Below are 17,306 nucleotides of genomic sequence, written 5' to 3'. Positions count from 1 at the left end.
TAATTTCAAAAGACAGCAAAATATCTAGGAAAGCAGCAGAAACTAGGGATACAGAGGATAAAGCAGTAAGGGAACACTGAGAGAGATGTACCCTAACTTGGCTTGTCAGCAATTCTATCGTGTAGGTCATATTCTGCTGACAAAATTCAAAGTCCTAGCCTTTCAGTAACTAAGGGAATGACAATAACATCTGAAGTTACAGGGCAAGGTCTTCCACAATGATGTGGAATTGCATCACATCTCTTTTTATGACCTTAAGATTTACATTAATAAAGTAAAAGGGTTTTTTATAATTTTGCAAAACTTCCCATTCTTCAGAATATCATTGTCCTTTGATGCTGAGTTTTTTCAACCATAATGTTGCAATAACACTTTTGTTACGTTGCACTGAGGACTACTCCTTAAAAAAGAAACTCAAACCCTTTGTATCGCAGTACTGCAACCCAGCTATTATTCTGTTGAGCAATTAAATTGTTTTCTTTTTCAGCTCTTCTGCCTTTTGAATATGGCACAAACTCGAGAGTGGTATCTGAATTTATGACCATAAATATGAATTTATGTTTATCATAATCTTCAGAAGACCACCTGCACTAAAAATCTGTAAAAAAGATTATCAAAGTGCTACTTTACGAAACTGTTAAAAGTATTGCAAAAATACCAATATAGTTAGATTTTTCATTTCAGTTACTTTTCATTCTAAGTGTTCATGGCAGAATAGGCTCGGGTTTGACAAATGACTTCTACTAAAAAGTTAGATTTGCTTTAACCAAATCAGAATTAAAGCTGACACCAAAATCCCAGCTAGCTAAAACACTAACTTTAAACCACTGATGAGATCTTTCTGAAATCTCATTATAGCCCTTTGCACTTTCTTAATTCTCAGGCCGGCCTGCCAAAATTACTTCCTCTTGTATTTTGTCTTTTGAGAAGTGTAATCTGTAATGCACAGGGAACAAAGGGAACAATCAAGTTGTACAAAAAGTGTTTCACTTTGCTTAGAAATAAAGCATTTACCTCTCCACTTCGGTCACACTTGTTTCACTTGCATTTATTGGGCTGATAAGTATTGGGGCTGGCAGTAATGGCTCTGAATTTTGTTCCAGTAAAGCAGGTGCACCAAACTGTTTTGAGTCAGCTGGGATTTCCACCAACGTTAAAATAAATGTCTGTTCCTCCTTTGGACATCTAGGATCCTCATTCACTGCTGTAATTTTTTCAGGGAAATAAATAACAAAAATCTATTAATTCAAGTTTGAAATTGCACTGTTCTCTTCATGCCCTCTCTAACCTGAATAATTAAATTTTAGGCACTCATTTCTCCAGGGAAAAATGCACTGGGAATATCCTTGAGGCAATATGCTTATTTTCTTCTTATATGAGATACACATCATTACCCCCTGAAGTCTGTTCATTGCAGCAGAGTCCTGATTAACATTCAGAATGAATACTAAAAATGCCCAGTAATGGAGCTTTTTAAATGGGCGTTCTAGCATTAAAAAACAATTGCACTTTAATTAAATTTGTATGATAGTGGCCAAATTGTTTGCAGTCTTTAATTACAACTGTCAGCTCTCAGTCTCTAATTACTATTGTCAGGTATTAAGAGTTAGTTTTTAAGTGACAGGGGTCTGCTGTTTTGACAGTAAACACAAGGCTTTTTCCCCTCTCTGCAGACTTGCAGAAGGGGACCTAAGAAGTAGTCTTGAATGTAATAAATGAAAAATATAAATAATGTAGTTAACAGATAGACATTAACAGGTAGCTGCCAACTGGAACCTGTTAAAATTAATTTAAGGAGAGAACATTTGTAAAACTTCAAGAGGGTTAACAACAGTGCTGCTCTCATTCTTGATGATTTAAAGCCTCTCTTACTCCAACCTCACTCACTTTGGTTCTTCTAATTAAAGATGATTTAAGATGTTCTGTCCTGAGATCCTTGCAATAACAGAGTGTAACAACAGATTCCTAAAAAAACAGTACTAGCCTTATCTTTTACACATGCTCAGGAGTTACAACTGTGGGCTGTGGTTTCCATGTAGGGCAAGTATTCTGGGATTCTGAAGCAGTGATTTTCCCATACCTTGGCAAGTACTAGTTCCAAACCAGTGCCATTTCAATTTGTTATAGGGAAAAGCAGCCATCAGCTTCATACCTTTTGTCACATCTAATCAGTTAGGAGCTAACTGCTGACTCACTACAGCTAAAGAGAGAGGTCTGGTTGTCTTTGTACTTTTTCTCCCCCTCTTCTCCCTTCTCCCCTGTGCCACACTTGTACATCCCTCTTACTCACATAACTCAGACACTGGCACTAACTTGACAACTTCATGAGCCTCTCCAGAGCACTAAGCCAGTGGAAAACTGCACAGGTTGTCTCCCTTTGTCATGTCAAATGAGTCAGAGGCTCAAGAGGGGCTCTAAAAAGTGTTAAGCCTAGGACAAAGTAAGCAGCAGGAGCTCACAGCAGGGAGATCAAGAAGCTTCCCTTCTACTGATACTTAAACTTAGTAAAGTGCCATTAAAGAAGTTCTCAAGTCTAGTTTGTGTTAATGAAACGTAGTAAGAGGCTAGGGAGGGGAATGGCACTGTGCTGTGGGTCATTATTTTTTGCTAATAAAATTGATTCAGCATGTCCATGAAAAACATTTAAAGTTTTTTTAATTCATCTTTGCATAACTGCAAGGTCCACAAGTGTGAGCTTCTGTTAACTTAGAATATTAACACATTGTACCTGGGGTCTCTTCTGTGCTGCTTACACACTGTTGTTGAGAATCCGGAGAGCAAGCTTCCTTCTAGAAATAACACATATGAAATAAAACAAGTTAATAAATTTGAGAAATAACTCTAGACAACAGGGAAGAATGAAAGTATGCCAATTGCTGAAGAGCCAAAAAAGTCTAATGACATCATGATAATTGTATTTTATCAGCTTTTACTCCTAGCTTTAAGGCTATTAGCCTGACTTGGACAACAAACACTTGAGCAACATAAAATTTATATGCAGCTCATTGTTTGTAATAATGGTTTGTAAAAAAAAAATTATACTTTCTACAGCATAGCTCTGTCAGAGATGACTCACATTATAAATTGCTCAGTGGCACTAAGAACACAAATTCCTTTTTATGGCAGAAATACTGCAAGAAATACTCCAGTGCACATTGTCTCTTTTCACACTCTCTGCCAGTCCTGCAAGAACCAAATCATTCTTGTACTTAGTTCTAATATGACATTAGCCTTGACACAATGGGTTGCACTAGGGCAACAAGCTACCACCCAGCAGCTGTTCCTCTTTGTCTGCATCTTGGGCAACACCAGGAAACCTGAGAGAACTGAGAATTAATCTTTCTCTCACGAAGAAATAAGGTACTTTTGTTTATACTAGAATAGGGATGACACAAACCACTGCAAAGAAATGTGTGTGAAAGACATACTCTTTTATTTTTATACACATATAAACTCTTATATACATATAAAACTCTTAGCTGGGTTTTGAAATCAATGGGAAAGAGCATAACAAGGGATGAAATTTGTATTAAACAAACCAAATGAAGGTGACAATGAAAATACTGTGTCTGCCCAGCACTGACATTTGAACTTAATTTCAAATTAAACATAAACAGCAGTAAGAGGTCAGACTGAATGAGTACATGAATTGTAGGTAACTTCTTCCATCAAAACTGTTTAAAATTGCTCAAAATTTTGTTAATACATTTATCACTTACTGCTGAAATGTTAAAAGCTGCAGCTTGCAAATAGGAAGGTTGTCTGATAGTTCTATTGCAAAGGCATAACCAAAGTTCCATTCACCAGCTACAGCACCAGGTCTAAAATGGGTGAGTATATCTGAACTGAAAACCTTTTCCTTCACAGTCTTTCAGAAACTAGGTGCTTCTAGTCTGTAATAAAATTAAGTTACTTACCTGAGTAAAGTTGGTTGTGCTTATATTGTACTCAGGAGGACAAGGATTTTGCTCAGGAAGTCCATCCACAGAAGATGGGACCTCTAGTCCAAGGTGGCACTTTTCAGGTTTTGGTGATGTAGTTACAGGTCTTACATCTTCTGAATTTTCCCAAGCATCTCTGATCTCTTTTTCTGTTCTGTAAGGTATTTTAAATTAATTTAATTTGAAACCAGTTTAAGATACCCTGTACACGGCATATATTCTGTATGATTATTTATTTAATATGGAGCTTACATAGTTACAGAGACACAGGGCACCTGTTTAAAAACTACACTACTCTATTAAACAAAATGCATAATCTTCAAACAGATCTACAGAAATTATTTCAGGAAAAAGCCTCCCTAACACCACTAATTGAGACTTTACTACTAAAAGCACGTCAAGTTCATTAACACTTCCAAATTGATCAACTCCTTTACCATTTCCTTTCATAAGCAGTTTCACAGTAGACAATTAAAGCAGCATAGTGATCATTAAGCTCTGAAATAGCTCTAACACAAGTTAATGTTCTATCTCCAATACCTGTAAGAACTTACACAAGAGAAAAACCTTAAAACAGAAGTCTAAACTGTCTGCTTATGGGCATGAATACACCCCTGGAACCACACGATTTACACCACAGGCACATACTACATATCAACTTCAGATGCATATTTTGAAACTTTAGAAACAAAATCAGTATTAACTCATGATTCTTCTTACCTTTCAGTTTTGTCTGTTTGCTTGAAGAGTTCCACACTTCTAGTTGGAAAATCATGAAGAACTGAAGAATCACCTACAGCTGGTTTCAACTGTTCTTGTTCCACATTCTGCATTTCTACAGTACCTCTTAGAGACTCTAAGATCATAAAAATGAAAATAATTGTGTCTGTGTGCATATTATTTCTTAAATATAAGCTTTTGTATATTAAAAAATGTATGTATATGTGTACATATAAATTGTGTACTACAAAATTATTAAGTTTTGTCATGTATACACACATGCAGTACAATTGAAATATACACATATATCTCATATTCCCTTTGTTATGTTGTGTATTTTGCCAGTGATATGAAGATAATTAAGAGTTTGAAGACCACCTTTTTTTGTAACTTCTTTAAGAATATCAAAACAATTCTGTAAACCTCCCATTCTGGTTTTAATAGAAGTAGTAGCAGAAAGTACACTGTAGTGTACTGTAGTTCTGTAATCAGTAGTCCAGAACTTTTAAGGGCAGTGTAATACACCCTGCATTACAATGGTGACACATGAACAGGAGCAGAAGGCGAAGATAACTTTCAGCTTAAGTTTCATTTCATACAGAGAAGTGAATACATCAGAAAAGACCATTTTCTGAACCTCAAGATAAGAAACAGACTTACTGCTTTCAACTTGCTCTAGTTGTTCTACAGGAGCATTTGTATTATGTGACTTCTGAACTACAATTTCATGGGACTGCAATCCTCCTAAGTCTGGCTCAGGCTGCATGACTTTATCTCTTGTTGGTCTTGTACTGTTCACCATAGGCAAAGAGCTATCACTGCAAGGAAAAGGGAAAAATACCATCAATATAGTTCTTGATTTCTGACAGCTGTGAGATAAAATTACTATTTCTAACAAGGACCACTGCAGAGCAAAAAGATGGAGTGGGTGAGATGATGAAGAGCTGAAATACTTCCCGTAGCTAGCAGAGAAGAAAGAAGGCTATTTGGCAGAACTAAAAATAAATATCATCTGGGAATCGGAACAGGCAGATACACTGCAGACTAAGATGTTGCCTATCCGCAGAACAAAATTATTTGTGAATTATTTTGGTTGGGAGGGACCTTAAAGAAACCCCTTTGCCACGGGCAGGGACACCTTCCACCAGAACAGGCTGCTGCAAGCCCTATCCAACCCAGACCTGAACCCCTCCAGGGATGGGACATCCACACCTTCTCTGGGCAACCTTGGCCAGTGTCCCATCACCCTCACAGGAAAGAATTTCTTCCCAAAATACCCAATCCAAATCTCCCCTCTTGGAATATTTAGAAGACATGAGATCAGAAAGGTAACACTGATCACATGGTAGTTATCACATGGTTAGTAATATAATGAAAGAACTAATAGACTTAAAAGTAAAATTACTTTGATTAGAATTTTTCAGAGGAATATAATCTGGTGGTTTGTTAAAGCAACTGACAATTAATCTGTCAAATAATACAATGTGATGACCAATAGATACTTTCTGAAAAGGTGTTCCATCAAGCTGTTTCAACATTCACAACTGCTTGACCAGAATTTAGAAAAAAACCCATATCTATAGAAGATCAATAAGTTCCTTGATGTCCCCTTGCTCTCAATCTCTGATCTACATCCCACTGCAGAAGTGACACTGAAGCAATTTGCTTTGGCCTGATTAGCTGTAAAGTATCTTGGGAAAAGATGCTTAGAAACTATCAGTGATCCATAACAATTAAGTTTGTATATGCTTTTGCCCTCCCACCCCCCCACAAGGGTAAACTTAAGCAGTGAAAAACATTTCACAGAAGTCAAAAGAAAGAGACAAGAGAAGTTTTACCAATTATATAAACTGAGAAACCTTCACTAAGGCAAGACTGCTTGCAATACAGCAAAAATGTCAGAAATAACCTAGCAAAAGTAAGACCTCTCTCCCCAGAGAACATAAAGTAGTGAGTTAACCTGTTATCTGTAGCATTTTTCTCAAAATATTCTTCAGCACCTATTCTTGTGCCAGCGCTTTGATCCTTTATATTAATGTTGCTTCCATCCCCAGAAGGGCCCATTTCCTTTGCAGAAGTGTCTGAAAAAAGTAAATACTGACTAGAAGTTGTATTTTGGATGGAGTAGGTGTGGGATACAATGCTATTCACCATGTTCAACTCATCTTGAGTTGGTAACTTGTCTGTCCATTCTGGTTAGGAAAATAAGCAGAGCAGAAAAGCTTAATTCAGAAGATTCATGTTGGGCATGTACATAAAGATATTTTACAGATGTCCAACTGCAAAAGTCATTTAACAATTCTTCGGATATGCAAAACCTAGCTAAATGCAGTCCTAAGATCACGTTTGATAGTATGCATTCAGCTAAATAAAGCAGAGAAATTCTAAACAAAAGTCTACAAAAACCTAAATCCAGGCAATTTCAGGTTGTAGCTAATTAGGTAGAAAAAGATATGCTTCCAGATAAAGGCTACAAAAGATCACTGACAGTTACAATTTAAATCCAATTCCTTTATTTTGTCCAATTTATATGACCAGATTAAATCAAACATACCTAAGCAGGTGTCAGAAACATCTTTCTAGCACAGTGATACAATTGGCAGTATCCAGCAAGGTGCCTTACTTTTTCCAGCCATCCTGCATTGTCTAGTCTTGCTATACATTACAACTCAGCAGGACTAAAAGCATAAGACACCTGACCTCCTGCTATGCAGCAGCATTTGGAAGACCTTTGAAGCCACTGCTCCATCCTTCCTGAGGTGGACCCAGAAAGTAAAAACAAGGCTTTGTACTATAAATCAGACCATACCTTCAGAGCTTGTTTTTAACTGGAACATTGGGTCACCCATTGCAAGTAAAGTCATAGCAGCTTCAGTGCTTCCATCATTAATTCCTGCAAAGTTGTTCATGCATTTAAAGTCACAAACACATTAACCAGAAATCCACTTATCCATATTCAAAAAACACTTGACACTATTATCAACATAGTGAAGTCTATCTTTTAAATTTTAAGTTGTTTCAATTAATAGATAAACCTGCTTCTAAATAATCAGCAGTTCTCCTCCACTAAATTCAAACTATTGTAAAAGCATTGAGAAGCAACATTATTCCCTTTAATGGTGTACTGTATAAAGCTGGCAAGGTGTTGGCAGCAGGGGGAACACATTCCTTTCAACTGATGCACTACAGGACACACCTGAACCTGACAGCAAAGACGATGGCACCTTTGTGAAACATATTTCAGAAAGGATTGTTATTTACTTAAATTTAATATATTTAAATTTAATAAATTTTACATTATTACACAGCAGTGAAGAGTGAGGGAAAAAGTGTCAGAAACAACTCTGTAAATACCAAGGATAGTAAGGAAGAAGGGGGAGGAGGTGCTTCATGCTCATAGGAGCAGAGATTCCTCTGCAAATTGTGCAAGAGAACTTAGTGGAGAACTCTGATGTTCCCTGAAGCAACTGCACCTTGTAGAGGATCCATGGTGGAGCAAGCTTATCCTGAAGGAATGTGCCCCATAGGAAGGACCCTACACTGGAGCAAGGGGAATGTGAGAGGAAGAAGCAGGAGATCTGAAGTGTTAGGAACTGTTTGAAACCTCCATTCTCCATCCCCCTGTGCCATTTAGGGGGAGGAGGCAGAGGAGTGGGAAATGAAGGCAGGAAGTTGAGCCTACAATGGCAGAGAGAGAAAGGTGGTTTAGTTTTTGTCTTTGTTTCTCAGCATCCTACTGTATTTTAGTTGCCAATAGATTAAGTTAGTTTTCTCCAAGTTGAATGTGTTTTTGTTAGTGATTTCCAGGAGCTTTTCTATTTTATTTTCTCCCATCATTCACTTGAGGAGGAGGAGTGGGAAACAGCTGGGTGGGCATCTCACAGCCAACCAGTGTCTGCCCATCACAAATAGAAAAGAAGGAGGTAACAGTTTAATCACAGAAATCATTAACCTATAGTGTTGATCCATACACCTGTTTAGACTCCCAATTCCTAATCACTATACAAATTACATCTCTTTGCCTATTAATAGATGGTGATAATCAGTGAAACATTTCCATCCTCCAAAACTAGTATACTGACTGGTAGACTACTTGCTAGGTTAGATTTTATGATCTTAGAGGTCTTTTTCAGCAAAATGGTTCAATGATTCCATGAAATAAATCAAATGAACAAAGTAGGCTTCCTCCCCTCCAGTTCAGACAGTAGCCAACTCAATTTTCAGCTTTCTAGGAAGATGTACTGACAATGTGTTTATACTTAAAAGTGGTATCTATCCTAAAAATTAATAGATACATAGAGCTTGTCACGTATCTTACAGGGAAAGATTACTAGCTTCTGTAATACTGTGATCCCAGTCTGCTACACAGGATATTTTACCAGGTTAGGATATTAAAGTCAGAGATCAAAGAGGTGACAAAGCTATGAATTTCTCCATTTTTCTATCACTCAGTCGCACATCAAGCAAGGTGCAACTAAGTACTTGCAAACTTTCCTCTTCTCCTAGTACAAGTAACTACAGCATGGGAAAATGATAGGTGAGATACCTAAAAGGCACATTCTAACCCCCAGAAACAGAACTTTGCAATGCTTGGTCTCCCTGCTACATGATAGAGAACAGTCATGTAGCAGGAATAAATAGTTTCAATCTCCTCAAAAACATAAAAGCATCCAGTATCTCATAAGCAAGGCTTTTTATAAGATATATAAACCTCCAAACTTCCAGCAAGAACAACTACACATTGATAGCAAGTTAGCAGGAAAGATATGAACAAGACTGTTTCATATCTACCTTTTTCCACCACTGGATTTTCATGTGTGGTTGTTTCCTTAAATAAAAAGAAAAACAATATCAAAGTTTTATATAAAATTACAACATAATTTTAATTCAATGCTACAGGTAATTTCTTTGCCCAAAAGTTACCCTGGCTTTGCAAGGGTATTTTAAAGTCTAATACTATTTACTAACATAGTTTTGCAATAGCTGTGCTCCTCATATCTCTATGGGATAGGTAAGAGTCTATAAAGCTATACTGCTGCAAACAGACATGGCAACCAGACAATGTTCACATTGTGTTGTATGTGCTGTGAAACAAAAAAACCCCACATTCTTACACAGCTGCTGAGGTGCTTACTTTTTCCTCTGTCTGCTGTATGGGCTGGACAGATACCTGAGAGAGACCTTCAATATCCATAGCCACCTGCACATCTGGTATATCCACAGGTATTTCCAGCTGTAAAAATTATTTTTAAATATATCAGTTCATCAGAAATTAAAAAAATCTGTCAAATGCCCATTTTTTTGAACTGCATGTACTTAACAGATCCTGAACTTTACTGTGATCCTTCCCAAAAAGCAAATCATATACTACATACTAAAATGTAGGAGAAAAGTACATACTTAATACTGATTTAAGAAGGCAGCAGTTATATGAACTGAAGGCAAGAACTAGTAGTGCTGCCTGTAACTAAACTGGAAGCATCAGACAGCTTAAGACCTTGTTTTCCAGTGCTTTTTATTCCACCAAACTAAGGTTATGTGGCCAAGATCTTTAATGGTGGCTGTTTACACTTCATTGTTAACAGTTAGTTCTCACACTTTTTCCTTTTAAATCTCCAGGAAAGAAGGAAAAAAAATATGTCAAAATCTTCCAAAGTAAGAGTAGGTAATATAGACATCCACCATTTTGCCTGTATTCTTTCTTTTCTTCTTCAATACTGTCTTTTTCACTGAGAACTTCAAGTATTTGACATCTTCGGAAACCAGCATTTGAAGTTTCTCTGAAACGTTACTATATTTCCAGTGAGATTTTTATGAAAACCACTCCTTAATCTGCGTAACTTTTAAAGGCCTGCACTTTTACAGATACTTTCCCACCTATCTATTTAAATCTGACAACAGCCAAGGCCTCAGGTATATAACTATATGCCTGACTAGTTAGTACTCATGGCTCCTGTATGTTAAACAAGTAAACTTGAGTATCATCTCCACAAGTAGTATATTCCACATCTCTGAAATGAAGGGATTCAGCAGAACTTCCCAGGCACCTTTGCTGCCTGTTATTGATCTAGAGTCTAACTTGCTGCTTTGACTGAGCTTTAAATTCTCCTGCTGTTTGACCCAGAGAAAGAAACAGTGTGATTAATTCAGGAAACAAAATAAAAAAACCCAAAACCAACAGGATTTCAGCAATGGGAGAGGAAAATAACTGGCAATAGTAAGTAAAAAAAACCAACACAACCAAAATAAAAACAACCCCAAAACCAAAACCAAACCCAAACCAACCAATCAAAAAAAAAGCCTGAAAAAAACCCAAAACCAACAGAGTGAACAGAAAGAAGTAGTGATGAAGATGTGAGGCAAGAATGGAACAGGTTGGATAAACAGATCTGGAACAAAGTGAAAGAAAAAAAAAGCTATTAAGACACATCACTGGAATAGGACAGGCTAGAAGGGACAGAAAAAAAATAGAGGTCACATTAAATTACAGGGAAAAAACAGAAAAATGTCTAAACCTTTGAGTAAAATCCCTTTTAAGGCCTTGAACAGAGTCCAGTGTTCCCAAAACTCAACAGTTTCCCAATGACAAAATAGAATGTCATTTCCTTTCTAGTGACTCATTGCAGTAGGCACAATTATTAAGCCTTGCTGAAGTCTTAAAGTTGAATTTTATTCTAGTCTGTAGGCTTAACGTTTCCAACTCTAAAAATGGTCTACAGAAGAGTTTATGCACAGAATTTGAAAAAAAATTATGAAGATGCAGGTGGTGTCTCACTGGCAGCCACAGGGACTGAGGCCCATGGATCTGCCCATGCCAGACAGAGCAGAAACATCACACAATCACAAAATGGCTGGAATTGGAAAGGACCTCTGAAGATCATCTGGTCCAACATCCTTGCTAGAGCAGTTTCACCTGCAGCAGGTCACATACAGACACATCCAGAAGGGTTCTGAATGCCTCTAGTGATGAAGACTCCACAGCCTCTCTGGGCAGCCTGTTTCACTGCTCTGTTACCCTCAGAGTAAAGAAGTTTTTCCTTATGTTTAGGTTGAACCTCCCATGTTCCAGTTTGTGACCACTACCCCTTATTCAGCCACTGGATGCCACATCCCTGAATGGCAGACCCACACGGGACCACAGGCAAGGAGTGGAGTTGTTTGCAAACTTTAAATCCAGAACTGAGGGGACAAGGATGGAAATTTTAACGAATATACATGTAAACTATTTTTAACCCACTGAATTGTATGCTACAGTAAGCATAAAAGGGAAGACAAAGCTCTGAAGACACACAGCAACAGCAGCAATGACCACCTTGAGCTGGCTTTTGCTCTCAAAAACTCAACAAAACATATTTTCTCTTCTGAGCACCACATAATACACAAAGCCCAAGGTATGAGTACATAACTCAAAGGGCAACTGATGGATATTTTAAGAGGGTGGAGCATAGACAAGGGAATGCTATCCATGTGTGTATCTAAGGATAGGAAGAAGAGCTGTAGTTAAGAGTACACTGGATAGTGTAGGACCTGAGCATGATATAAATGGTATGAAATATAGGGTAAAGACTGTACTGGGCATGGCTAGGATGAAGTTAACTTTCTTCAAAATAGCCCACATGATGCTGTGTTTTGGATTTATGGCTACAAACAGTGTTGATAACACACCAGTGCTCCTCCTGTTCATGGACACTTCTTGCACAATGTCAAAGCTTTTGTTTTCCTTCTCTTTTCCCCAGCAAGTAGGCTGTGGGTGGGCAAGAGGTCTGGAGAGCACACAGCTGGAGCAGCTGACCCAAACTGCACAAAGGGGTATTCCATATAATAATTTGTCATGCTTAGCAATAAAAACTCTGGGAAAGAAAGAGGAGGGCATCTATGCTTATGGTATTTGTTTTCTAGAGAAACTCTTACATGGACTGAGGTGCTGTGTTCCAGAAGTAGCCCACCAATGGAAAGCAATGACAAAATTCCTTACTTTGCATTCACAGGCAGCTTTTGCTTCATCTATTGAACAGTCCTCATATCAATCTTTAAGCCTTCTTACCTTCCACTTTTTCCTTGTCTTACAGAATAGGGAAGTGTGCAGGCAGCTGCCTGGATGCTGGTCAGGGTCAGCCTACCACACAGTTAGAAGTCTCTTGATGAGGGGGACACTACATACAGAATCATCACCCTTATCCCCTCGTTTCCTGACATTTAAATGTAAAACTGAAGTGCTCCATTTGTTCCATCTTGGGCCTCAAAACACAGTAAGCACAGCAGTCTATGTCTACATTCAATGCCAATAAACAAATTGGTAAGCACCTTACCTCCATGGTTTCCTCTATCTGAACAGGAACTGGTTTGGGAGATCGAAGACCTATAGGAACAAACACTGGAGCTTTGTTTACTTCCTCAGGTGCAAAGCATTTGTCTTCATCATCAGGCTCCAACTCATCTGCCTCCTCTTCCTCTTCCTCCTCTTGAAAAGCCCGGAGAGTCACCAAAGTTGCCTCTGAACTTCTGTGCTCCTTCCCAGATTTCTTTCTACATGTAGTTTTCAAGCTTTTGCCTCTAGTAACACTCAGTTTAGCTGCTTGCCTATGATTCCCCTTCTCACTGCAATCAGCCTCACATTCAGACGCAGAAGAACCAGCATGTCTTGGCTCTGAGACATGTTTTGGCAGTGCAATCTGTTTTGATGACCTCTTGGACTCCTTTCTGAAGTACAGAACAAGAGCATGTTTAAAACACAATGAAGTCCAAGACAAAAAAAAAAGGATACCTCAAATCAAACCAAATTCCATTTATAAAAATGGATTATTGTCACCAGAAATACAACCTATTTGTTGATACTTTCCTAACCTTCCCAATGTATAGTGATAAAAACACATCTGCTTAACTTTTAATCACAAATCCTTATTTCTTAATGTATGCACAAAGTGCTGAAGGGGTATGTGTATTAAGCAGTTTCTGACTGCTGGAAAGCTGCACGAATAAATTTACAAGACACAGAATTCTTTGATTAGAAAAGGATTAATATTCATTTTGATGGATGTGGAAGTCACATGCTTTTTGATGTCATGGGAACATCCCCAGCTCTCTTTTGCTAAAGCCATTCCAGGAGCCTAAAACTATGATACTTTGGTTGATCAGAATAATGCCTAGAATCTAGAACTGCTAAGTGATAACTAATTATCTGTTCCAGTTTCTCAGATAGCAATCTGTTCAAATAATCAGCTGCTTACTGTTTCCCTCCTCAAAACGATGGGCTGTTTTCAGTTTTCACTTTGGCTACTGAAAGCCTTTCCAAACTTCCCCAAAAAGCATCCTCACTAATAAACAGTGGGTAGGAGAAGCTAGCACCAGCAGAGGACACCACCAGCACAGACTTTCTGTTTAGGTTAATGCCCAACGTGCCCCCAGGTGTGGGTACTTCAAACACCTTTCCTTTATAATCAGGAATTCCTTTTGAATCCAAAGGTGGATCCTAAGATGGGCTGGTGGGATTTCTGGCTGTGTTCATTTTTTGAGAGCACAGGCACAGTAAGAGACACAGGGATATCTGCAAACACCTGGTAGAGTTCAGATGGAAGACACAAGGACTAACATCCTGCATGCACTTCCATAACACCCTGCAGAACTGTGGCTAAAAATTATGGGTTTTAAAACAAAAGACAAAACCAATCAGCTGAGCTTATAAGTCAAAATTAGTTGTTTACCTTAAGATATTGTCTGAATTCTTTTCCTGAGAGGCAGAAAGCAGCGAATCATCCTCTTGTTCTACTTGATTCTCACCCTCTGATGATACCTCTGGAGACTGAAGTCTATTATCCTGCCTGATTCTTTTACATGATTCTTCTTCAGAGTCTGTAAAATTGCGTTTTCTTGTAGCCTCTGAGAAGGACGCAGCTTCCAATACGTTACTTGAGTTTTGCTGAACAGAGGAGACAGTAACTACTGTATGAAGTGCCATACCTTTTTGACTACTTTTGGTGACAAAAAGATTTAAAGAACAAAGAGAACATGCCCAACTGTCATTCCTGATAGAATGGGACATTTTTCTCCATTTTTTGAAATCTCAGACTCTACAGCAGAAGTGTCACAATGTGGTATTTTCTACAATGTCTGAGTTCCCAGTGCTCCTGCTAGTTAATAGACCAAGGCCAAGCTAAATTATCAAGCTCAGCTCTCCAGAAGCTGGAAAGATCAATAATTTTCTAAAACTACCTATTAATTTACAGAACAATTTGAGGGAAGGAAAAATTACTTTTTTCTGCCCTGGAAGCAAAATAGGAAGAAAAAACTACCATAGTTTACAGAAACACACTTAAATATTATTTAAAACATACACACAGAGAAACATGGCCCAGAATAAAAAAAAAAAAAACCAAAAGAAATATGAGCAAGGACGGTTTTCTTTACGGAGATATTTTAGTGATCCATCTAGAAAATAGGAAATACTTGATTCAGGTACTACAACTGCAGACAGAGAAGGAACTAGTCTGGGTTAGGTTAGGCCTATTGAGTGAATTTGAGCAGAATGAGGTCTTAATTTTTTTCAGATACATTTCAACTTACAAGTACATGTATTTTAGGGAGTATCTGATGTTAGACAGCTGCCTTAATTTCCATGATTCAGTTAATAACAGACATTACATTAACTGTTAACAGTGTTAGCATGAACGTTAGCACTATGATGATGCAGACTTCTGACCATATACTGCAGAACTTAGACAACAGTGTACGTTAAATATTTTCACAGTTTTTAGGCTCTGAGTCCATGTATTCAGGATAATTTCCAATTATGAACTTTAAAAAAAACTTTAATCTTTTCCAGCCATATAATGAATTATGCCATCTATGTTTATAAAAACTAAAACACAACAGCTGAAGTATAACTTGACTGAAAATACATTATCAGCACTCACCGTTGATAAATCAGATTTTTCTAATACTAAACACTCTTCTACATCTTTATTCTCAGCCTTGTCCTCTTCTCTGTTTTCATCACCTTCAGGATAATCTCTTTTTCTTGTAACTCTCATTAGGTTTGACCTTGGGTTCCAGTGGGATTCTCTCACTTGATGCAAAGGTTTTTTATTACTTAGTTTATCTTCTTCTCCAGAACTTAATTCATCAGACCTACAAAAATATTTAGCAACTTTTACATTTCAGGAACTATAAAATACATTCTAGAAGTCTGACTTACTATCAGATAATTAGTAAATCCAGCTAGAGATAAACTTAAATGTTCTGCATTTTTATTTGTTTAGCTGATAAAGTTTGAAAAAAAAAAACCAAAGAAAAAAATGTGAAAAGAAGATAATTTACTTTTCTGCGGTAGCAAACCTTTCTGGTTACTTTTCAAAAAACCTTTTGGAAGGAAAACAACATTAAATCAGGTAGAGCAGAAAGTTTCAGCTATACCTCCGTAGGTCCTCAAAATTAAGCAACCATAGGAACACAGCATTAATTCATTCCAGTGCTCAAGGTACAACTTACAAAAATTAAACTTATCCGTGCCCAAACCAGGACAGATTGGACAACAGGTAACTTAAGACATAGCACAGAACTGCTACATGGAAATGGCACTATCTGCCTCATACTGCATATAAATGAACAGCATCCCTGCTACCAAAGAACCAGGGCACTGCACATCATTACTTGAACCTCTGCTGGAAAGAATATGTAATGAGACTTAGAATGCCTCTTACACAGCAAGCTCATCCTATGTCACTCTACCTACCACTTCTCAATTATAAGGGAATGCAAATGGCACTGCTCAGTCTTCCTGTCAGTGGTCCACATTCACAGTGCACTCTACCCTAAGAATGTATTACTGAGAAATTAAAACAGCTAAACTCTGATTACTTTCTTCAACTCTCACCTGCAAAATACTTTCCAAAAAGGAGAAAAGTCATAAGAAAAAATGTTTCAAACTCTTTTATTATCTAAAGATGCCACCTAGTGACCTTCACAGTATGTAGCATATAACAACTAGTACAGCTCAGAGCCCACACTTTATAAAGCAAGAACTGTACAAAAACGACTAGACAAAAAAAAGTTGCTTTACAGAGCTTTTTCACCTTGTCAAAATGGAACTTTACCTTCCCATGGCATCCTGAATGCTTTGCATATCATCTGTAGGTTGATGTTCTTCTTGTTCTCCCTTGCTGTGGCAGTTAGATGATTCTTTAGAGGAAGAGAGAGTTTCACACTTCGTACTCTCCGGATCTATGTCTGGATTTTCTTTCTTGGACAAATTCCCCATAAACAACACTTCCATGTCGCCCTTGGGCTTGAGAAAAAAAACCAACATTAGCACAAAATACATTATCTGTAAAATAAAGCACTGTGATATGTGATCAGTAAAATAAAGCTGTGATCAGGACATTAACCAAAGACAAAACTTGACTTTAAAACTTTCAGGTAGTTTATTGTACCCATCACAGTTCCTTTTACCTTTAGAGAAGGTATCTATCAAATAAAAATACATACTATAACAAATATAGTTATACCATGAGCAACCAGCAAGGAGTTGAGCAGAAAACCAACAGAAATATGGCATGCAGGTAACTATTCATGTATCATGAACACACCTGAAATCTAGAAGTTTAAGTGAAGTCTTCAGACTAGTCAAAAAAGTCAACAAAATTTTAGAAG

The 17,306-nt window shown here is 37.6% G+C and overlaps 1 protein-coding gene across 4 annotated transcripts in view; it reads right to left on the bottom strand.

The window, feature by feature from the left end:
* Positions 1-17,306, bottom strand: part of BDP1 (BDP1 general transcription factor IIIB subunit) — a 50,605-nt gene that overhangs the window by 7,534 nt on the left and 25,765 nt on the right. For 3 of the 4 annotated variants that reach the window (XM_071731904.1, XM_071731903.1, XM_071731905.1), the window contains 13 exons: positions 16,751-16,941; positions 15,572-15,785; positions 14,363-14,577; positions 12,971-13,361; positions 9,796-9,894; positions 9,453-9,489; positions 7,471-7,554; positions 6,622-6,853; positions 5,322-5,479; positions 4,662-4,797; positions 3,918-4,095; positions 2,729-2,789; positions 1,015-1,204 (listed from right to left, as the gene is read on the bottom strand). In XM_071731904.1, the coding sequence (XP_071588005.1) occupies positions 1,015-1,204; positions 2,729-2,789; positions 3,918-4,095; positions 4,662-4,797; positions 5,322-5,479; positions 6,622-6,853; positions 7,471-7,554; positions 9,453-9,489; positions 9,796-9,894; positions 12,971-13,361; positions 14,363-14,577; positions 15,572-15,785; positions 16,751-16,941 (2,186 nt within the window). The remainder of the gene's footprint in view (positions 1-1,014; positions 1,205-2,728; positions 2,790-3,917; positions 4,096-4,661; positions 4,798-5,321; positions 5,480-6,621; positions 6,854-7,470; positions 7,555-9,452; positions 9,490-9,795; positions 9,895-12,970; positions 13,362-14,362; positions 14,578-15,571; positions 15,786-16,750; positions 16,942-17,306) is intronic. The other variant, XM_071731906.1, reaches the window with a different exon arrangement.

The sequence above is a fragment of the Heliangelus exortis genome, chromosome Z, assembly GCF_036169615.1.
Source record: "Heliangelus exortis chromosome Z, bHelExo1.hap1, whole genome shotgun sequence".
NCBI lineage: Eukaryota > Metazoa > Chordata > Aves > Apodiformes > Trochilidae > Heliangelus > Heliangelus exortis.
This window is presented reverse-complemented; position numbering and strand designations above follow the sequence as displayed.